Source organism: Anopheles coluzzii, chromosome X, assembly GCF_943734685.1.
Source record: "Anopheles coluzzii chromosome X, AcolN3, whole genome shotgun sequence".
Classification (NCBI taxonomy): Eukaryota; Metazoa; Arthropoda; class Insecta; order Diptera; family Culicidae; genus Anopheles; species Anopheles coluzzii.
Window position 1 is genome coordinate 26889699 of NC_064669.1, and position 8812 is coordinate 26898510.

An 8812-nucleotide genomic window follows, 5' to 3' on the forward strand; every position below is an offset into this window, starting at 1 on the left:
GTTTAGTTGACAAAATTCCATAACGTTGAATAAATCGACAAAAGGTGCATGACATACCAACGCATTATGAGGTGTATAGTGCTGGAAAGGCGTCGTTAAATTAACAGAATTTATCCACTGCAGAGAAGATTGATTAAAATCACCAAAAAGAATAAGTTGATCCTTGTTACGCAAGCGGGCTTTGACATCGTGAACGCATTCTAAAAGTTTTTCAAACGTACGCATATCAGCTGCTAAGTAGGGTGGGACATAGATAACACCTATATATATATATATTAAAGCACTCATTTTTAATCACAACCCACACACACTCAAGCGGCGCGGCATTTACAGAAATAGGCGCTGATGTTAAACTGGTCGAAACAGCAATAAGAACACCGCCACCGCGAGTACGAGAACTATTATTTATGTTACGATCACAACGGTAAACGATAAATTTATCACTACTAAAGAGCATACTATTGGGTAAAGAATCATCAGCCCAAGTTTCAGTGAAAACAATCACATTAAAATCAGCAGCATCGGCCGCTAGCCTCAAATCAGTACATTTTGATCGTAACCCACGAATGTTCTGATAGTAAATACTTAGCTATTCATTTGGTTCATTTGACAACAGTGGTTGTCTGGCGTGATCACCACGGGTACGCTTAACAGGGGCAGGCAGGTTATCTGGAGCCGACCGATCCGAAGGTTTACGAGAGGATCCAGTCGTTCTCGCAGGAATGAACACCGATGAAGACGATGACGGAATCGACGAGGTTGATTGAAGAGCAGGAAGCACGGAAGTAGGCTCGGAACAGGTGTCACTCAGTGGATGAGAGAGAGCCGAAGGCAGAGAAGCACTCTGAGAAGGCATGCTGGCCAAGCGTGGTGTACTCAGAGAGCCGAAGTTAGATGGATCGTTTACGGGAGCATCCAATCGGGCGACGATAGATTTAACGGTATTAGTGTTGCTTGCACTATCGATATTTTTGGCCGACTCATCTGTAAGCGTGTCGTTCACTGACACTACAGGGAGATGACGATTTTGGTAATCGATGAACTCACGGAACACGAGAGATGGAGGCCAAGTAGCAGGAGAGAGAGCTTCATCGCGCTTGCTGGAAGGTACACCGACCTTAAACGATACGAATGACATCGTTTCGACGTTGGCGCCAAGTTTTACGAGACGACGCACCACAACGTCCGATGGAGCAAGCGCAAGTCGATTTGTAACCATGGTAATGACATGCTTATCCGTTACAGATGTGTCGAAGCTCGACATAAAAATCCACGACAATGACTGTGGCCTTGGAGCCACAAATACTGGATCATATGTACTCTCCGATCCCGTTCCTTGTAGCATCACAGGCGCAGGAGGCACTGCCGGCCAGGGAGCCGGAGGGAGGTGACGAGATGGTAGATCGAGGGGTAGTGATGTTCGGAGAGGGCACCATGCGTCTCTCTTACGATATGCAGAATCAAACGAGGCACTCTCACTAAATAGATCCTGCTTAAGACGGTGAAGCAGATCCGCTCTTAACGAGTTAATGGCGTTTCCTAGAGACGAGAAAATGCCATCCATTGAATTGACCAAGGCGGCCTCAATCTCGGGAAACAATACAGGCTTTTCCAATTTTCGTAAGGCGTCACATTGTTTGCACAGCCAGCACAGGCCACAATCTGCCAACAATTCACTTAACGTGGATTTCGAGACACCGGCACAGTGAGCATGGAACAAACGGCCACACACCCCCGAACACGACAAGTGTACTGGATCACCATTTGGATTGATTGCCGTAGAGCAAATTGCACAGATAGTCATTATGATAACACTGTTACACTGGAAAGCAGGCACACAACGAGTGATATCGCAAAGCAAATGTGTGCAAAAGTCACAAGCGATAAAATTTTGCCAGCCACAGGGCGATTAATCAAGCCGCGTTAAAACACTGGAATAAGCAGGAGCGATCAAAACCACGTCTGTGCGTCACCAAACGGAGAGAGTGAGTGAGTTTTCGTTTCTTTCCAGCTTTCTTTTTCTCTTCTCTCCTCTATTATCAGCTTTCTGCTATCTCTTTCTCCCTTTTCTTGTTTTATCTATCAAAATTTCGTTTCAGGAGAACTGCCTTACGTGCTTGGAGTAGTGACCAACGACGCAGACCCCCCGTTGCCCACCCGAAGTGTGGGCGATAGGACCAAAGTGACCGCGTCGCACCACGGAAAGCAGCGTAATAAGCAGAATCTGCAGACCAGATCACCGCAGAAGATGCGTCGTGACCCAGGGTGCAACCACACACACGACTCCGCATGAAGTAATACGCACCACAAGCGTACCGGCCGAGTTGGGTGAGTCGGAGAGGGGGATGGAATATGCTCACTCTTCGTTGACAAAAAAAAAAGGTAGCCAAATGCCTCGTCATCTAATTAGTGACGCGCATTAATGGATTAACGAGATTCCCTCTGTCCCTATCTACTATCTAGCAAAACCACAGCCAAGGGAACGGGCATGGATGCACTAACGGGGAAAGAAGACCCTGTTGAGCTAGACTCTAGTCTGGTATTGTAACGCGATATAGGAGGTGCAGCATAGGTGGGAGGGCTTCCTTGTGGAGCTCGGCTCTGAGATACCACCACTCTTACTGTTGCCTTACTTACATGATTGGGTGGAACAAGCGCGGGCCCCAGGTCCGGATCGTACGCGCACCTCCGCCGGGCACATTGGGCAAACGCCTGTATAAAAATCGAAAAACCAACTTCATCGCAGGTTAACACCATAATCATTTTCTTAAAATAGATACTTAAACTTAGTTGAAACCAAAATATTTCACGTTTTTATCTTGAACTTACTGGGATATAGGCCATCAAAGTGTAAACTTTGTGTTTTTTGTCCCAAATTTGAGCAATTATTCGACCGAACATAAACCATCATATTTTAGTATATGATGGTTAGATTTTGATAATTTATGTGTTGTTGAAAAGGTTTTTTGTCATACTTTGATGTTATGTCAGAATATTTGGCAAAAACTTGTTTTTAAAGTTCATAAATGATTGAAAATCAAACATCACTGCCGAGTTTTTGGATATTTTCATTTTGGAGAGCAAAATTTTTTATGATTCGACTCGATTTCACTCGTGAGTCGCATATCAAAGGAAAGATCAACATTTTTCCTACGTATTGACGTTGAAGTTAGCTGCGACCATCCGCGACCCCGAAAATTATTGAATTTTTTCTTGAAAATAGCACGAGCGATTTTGACGTCTTGTTGTATGAGCCATACACCGCAAGTATCGAACTACCTGTCATAAACGAGCATTTGAAACAAACAGGCATAAGAAACAAAGCTGAACAGAGAAAAACAGTTTAAAAAAGGTCGTAAGATATGAATCATCTCTTTTCAAAACTAACCATGAAACACTCGGCTGTTTTAGCGCGTAGCACTTAAAAAATCGTTTTTAGTAAGGAACTTACTCCGCCTTTGTTTAAATTCTTAACAATAATTGTTGATGCTGTTAAGTACTACACAATAATGAAATGTTGTGAGCGATAATTATTGAGGTTTTTTTGCTGTCTTGACGATTTTAGTATAGGACTGCCCTGTTTAGTAAGAGCAATGGTATTGAATGAAGAAAAACTGCAATAGCACGAGGAATTGATTTTCATCCCGGCGTTTGTATAGCCGTTGCCCACTGTGCCGGGGGGCTGTGGCGGCGGTTCGCCTGCGCGCGCCCAATGCACCGTGTTTCTCGCTCAGCGTCCAGTGTGTCGCTGGGTGGTGCCGCCGGGGAGACTGCATCGTAGCATCGTCGTGTGTAGCGTGTTACCCGCTTGTCCGACCATGACCCGTGGCCCACAAGGGTACAAGCTTGCGTACGTCGGTGCATTCGTGGTGCGCTGCTTCTGCGCGGTCGATCGTTTATGATGTCACGTTTGCCCCCGGTTCCGCGCGCCGCCCGGCTCGAAGACTCCTGGACAGGTCCTTTCGGTCCACGTCATGGACAGTGCAAGGTGCGGAGTTTGACTGGGGCGGTACATCTCCAAAACGATAACGGAGGTGTCCAAAGGTCAGCTCAGTGTGGACAGAAACCACACGCTAAGCATAAGGACAAAAGCTGGCTTGATCCCAACGTTCAGTACACTTCGGGACAGCGAATGCTTGGCCTTACGATCCTTTTGGTTATAACGAGTTTTTAGCAAGAGGTGTCAGAAAAGCTACCATAGGGATAAATGGCATTTTTTTTCAAAACGAGTTTCTTTTTTTGTGTAAATTCGAGAACCCTCCCTCACCCCTACGTTTATGCCCGCGAGGGCCATCCCATCCTCGTCGTCAATTTTTGACATCTATACGTATCGACGGACTGGACTAGACTGACCTACTTTATTACAAATACGAGTTACACTTTAAACTCACATATACTAATACATATTACTCTTAAACTAAAACCTCATGCATTCACTACACCCTGAAGGGGGTTTCTAGGCTTCAGTTCCTGGTCTTCTACCGTGCATAACGCACCTTCCATGCTTTATTTTTTATTTTGAGTTCAGAAGAAAAACTAAACCGCTAATTTCCCTCGAAAAGGGCACTTATTCACGCTTTTAGCGTAGCTGTATTGACGTGTGCGTAAAACGCCTAGCGGGAGGCAACTTCCGCCTCGACCGCTGCGGCTTCTTCCGCAGCACTCAGGCCACCGTCCGTGGCTTCGTTATCTCGTTAATAAGCGCGGCTGCGCCTTCTAGACGGTCCAGCTGCGATATCCGCTCTTCCTCGGCCGTCTGAGTCGTCGTCGCTGCTGCTGCTGCTGCTGGAGGATGCTGAACTGCTCTACCCGTACAGGCGTCTCGCGTCCTGTATCGCTTGACGCCTTCTCGCTCTGAACCGCGCCTGCCGCAACCGAAGATCTGTACGGCGTGCCGCAGTTCTGGGCGATGGTGGTGGAGATGGAAGACGTCCTGCTCGCTGCAACTCTCGTTGCCGTGCCCTGGCTGCTCGGCGGCTCGCGTGCTCGACGGATCTCCGCACGCCGTTCCTCCAGATCGGTAACATCTTTGACGTGCTGCTCGTCGTCCAAGGTTTGCTGAAGTTGAGCCGTAATCCGCTTAGCAGCTTCGCAGGTACGGCTCCAGCTCTCGGCATTGCGCAACAAGTGCTGCTGGAGGTTTTCCGGACGGACCGGGTCCGTACTTCCCGCGCCGAGTAGCTGCTGACGGACTTCAGCAAACCTCGAGCACTCGAACACCGCGTGCTCCGCGGTATCAGGGACGCCGCTGCACCGCTGACAGTCAGGGGACGATGTGAAGCCATTGCGACACAGGTAGTCCCGGAAGAAGCCATGTTCTGAGAGTATCTGGCACAAACGGAACGACACATCTCCATGTTTCCTGGACTGCCAGCTGCCTATGTTGGGTAATACACGGTGCGCCCAACGCGTGTACCGGCTGGTGTCGGCTTCCGCATCCCACTGTTGCTGCCATTGCTCGATCGTGGCCTGTCGCTCCTGCTTCCGGATGTTCGCCCTCGTGTCGGTGCGGTTGACGGCACTTAGTCGCTGGTAGACCCGGGCGTCCTCATCCACCAGCAGGCAGATGGGGGTCAGACCAGCCAGGAGGGTGGCAGTCTCGTACCTCACGGTACGGAATGCTCGTGCCACCCTCAGTGCCATCTTTCGCTGGACACGCTCCAGCAGGCGACCAGGCTCTCGTTTCTGCAGCTCTTTACTCCATACCGGTGCTGCATAACGCATAACGGACTCGGACACCGAAGCTAGCAGCTTCGCTTTCGATGCCCTTGGTCCGCTATGGTTTCGCAGCAGTCTGGATGTGGCGTCGGCGATCTTCCCAGCCCTCTCGGTGACCTTCTTGACGTGCGGCAGCCGCGACAACTTGTCCTGGAGGGTCACGCCGAGATAGCGGATCGAGCGGGACGAGGTGACGTCCACGTCGCCTACTCGGACGGTGATCCGCGTCGGGGCTTTGGTGCTGGAAATGACCACCATTTCCGTTTTCGCCGGCGCAAACTCGAGATGGTGTCGAGCCATCCATTCCATCACTGTTGATATCGCCTGTTTCGCAGCAGCTTTCACCTGGTTGTGCCTGTTCCTTACGTCTAGCGCAGCAACTAGGAGGAACCGATTGTCACGTCGGTTCGTGCGACCGAACGACATCGCACGCTGGCCGGCCTCAACAACCCTCTGAATAGCACCGATGGTCGAGCGCCCTCTGCGGAAAACATACTGCCGGTCCGACAGTCGCGGTGAATCTGGATCTTCCAGGAACTCGTGCAGCCTGTTCAGGATCAAGCGCTCAAGCACCTTGCCCAGTGCATCCAACATGCACAGGGGCCGGTACGAGCTGCTCTCTCCGGGGGGTTTTCCTGGCTTCGGGATGAGTACAAGGCGCTGCCTCTTCCACGCTGCAGGAAACGTGCCGTTAACGAGGCAGTCCTGGTACAGCGCTGTGAAAACCCCCGTGTGCTGCAAGATGGCTGCTTTCACCACCGCGTTCGGGATACCGTCGAGTCCCGGGGCCTTTTTGTTGGCCATGCGGCGCACGATGAACTGGAGTTCCTGGTCCGTCACTGCTGTAACCGCTCCTGACTGCTCCTCTCCCTCGATGGTAGCCGCTTCTGGCCAGACGAGGGGCGGGTACTGGGGGAAGAGATCGGACACGATGTGTTCGAGCCTGTCCCGCTCCGTCTCGGGTGGCGTCCGTCCACCACGGAGGTGGGACAGAACGACGAGATATCCGGCTCCAAACACATTCTCCTCGGCGATATCGATCAGCTCCTGGAACGAGTTCCTCTTGCTGGCCTTTATCGCCTTCCCCAGCTCCGCCCTCGCTGTGCGATGTTCCGCTGCGGCAATGCTCCGCTCTTGAAGATCACTGGTATGAAGCATCCGATCGCGGGCGCGATCGCAGTTCTCTCGCAGCAGCCTGAGCAGCGGCGTCCACCAGAACAGGTCACGATGGGGGTCACTATGCGACGTTGTAACCCGCTGCATCGTTTTGTCACACGCGGCGAGCATGATCTCAACCATGCGTTCGAGACTGACCGCCCGATCTGAGAACCGCGCTCGGAAGGCTCGCTGCGAGAACTGCGTCGCCTTATACCGCCGATCCGCGTGTCGAATGCGCCCCTGATGTCTCATCCGTGGTGATGAGGGCTCGTTTACGACAGGAACTGTGGTGCCAACAGTGTACGTGATGTACCGGTGGTCGGAGTACGAGTAATCACCGCACACGTTCCCCGTTCCCGGCTGCGCGATGGTTGGTGTCGCAAACGCCACGTCAACGATACTCGCTGTTGCCGCTCCGTTGCCGTCGAAGGTGCTCGTCGTGCCCTGATTTAGCACAACCAGGTCTAGCTGCTGGATGGCACTGAGCAGCTCTTCTCCCTTCTCGCTGTTACGCTCGCTTCCCCATTCCACATGCCAGGCGTTGAAGTCGCCGGCAATGACGACTTGTGAATGGGTAAGCGTTTCGAGCTGTACTGCTTCAATGAAGCGCTCGAACTCGTCGGTGGGCTGACGAGGTGGAGCGTAACAGCTGAGGAAAGTGGTGCCGCCTATCTCGGCAGCGACGAGTCCCGGTGTGTTGCTGCACCAAATCCTCTGGAGAGGAAGAGACCCAGTTGCGACGATGGCAACCTTCTTCGAACAGTCGAAGGCCCATCTACCGTTGTTGGCAGGCGGTCGATACAGCTCCAACAGCAGCAGCACGTCCACTTTCTTTTCTCGGGCAGTTTGGAGGGCAATGTCCTGGGCCCTCTCTCCTCTGCCCAAGTTCACCTGCATTACTCGCAGTTGTGGGGTCATTGCAAGGCCGACCGGGCGCAGTCGGGGTGTCCAATTGTGTGTGGACCACCGCACTTGAGGCACTTCGTCGAAGAAGTGCAGTCCTTTGCCATGTGCCCCACAACGCCGCAGCGTATGCACATGTTCTGCCGGTCGTCGGGTGAACGGCAGTCATGGGCCCAATGACCCAGCTCGAGACAGCGATAGCAGCGCACACGCTCTCGAGGAGTCGGTGGCGCGGCTCTGACTTTGCTTACGCAAAAGCCCAGCTTGATTTTGGTGCCCTCCAGCTCCTTCGCGAACTTCGCGGGCAGTCGCACATACGCACGTTGGGTGCCGTCGGTCATCTTGGTCAAAGTGATTGAGACGATGCCCGCTCCCGACTCGAACTTGCTGTCAAGCAGCGAAGTTAGGTCCTCTTCTCGCGCTACCGGGTCAACGTCATGCACGATGACTGACGCCATTTCCGTGACGTGCCGGCACACTCCAGCACTGCCCACGATGGCACGAACCTGCTGCAGCATATACTGTGCGTTCGCCTTGCGACTCAGTGTAAGACGCAACAACGCCTTGCTGGTAAGGCGACCCAGGACGACGTGGTCCTTGAGCGGCTTGTACCGCTCGTCAGTCCTGACTGCCGTTTGCACAAGCAGCAGAAGGCTCTCCCAGTCTTGGTCTTCGTTGGGCGAAACCTCAATGAGCTCGGGCTTGGCCGGCTTCCCTGCTGTGATCGCTGCTGCTGAGGTCGCTGCTGCTGTTGACGCTGTTGCTGCGGACGCTGTTGCTGTTGCTGGTGCGGCTGCTGCTGCTGCTGCTGCTGCGGGCGCTGCTGCTGCTGTCGCTGCTGCCGGAGCTGTGGTGGAACAAAGCGTTCACCTTGCTGCTGTTGCTGCTGCTGCTGCTGCTGCGGTTGACGATGCCGCTGGGACGGGCGGCCTCTTACCACCGTTGTCCAAAGCTGCTGCTGCGGCTGCTGCTGCTGTTGTTGCTGCGGCTGCTGCTGACGCTGCTGCTGACAATGCTGCTGCTGCTGGCGTTG

At 52.5% G+C, this 8812-nt stretch overlaps 1 protein-coding gene across 1 annotated transcript; it reads right to left on the reverse strand.

The window, feature by feature from the left end:
- Window positions 1-8109: 8109 nt before the first annotated feature.
- LOC125906757 (UPF0746 protein DDB_G0281095-like) lies at window positions 8110-8812 on the reverse strand (the record flags this gene model as incomplete). The annotated part of the gene is made up of 1 exon (XM_049607172.1): window positions 8110-8812. A coding segment is annotated over one exon (492 nt), but the record flags the coding sequence as incomplete, so codon positions are not given.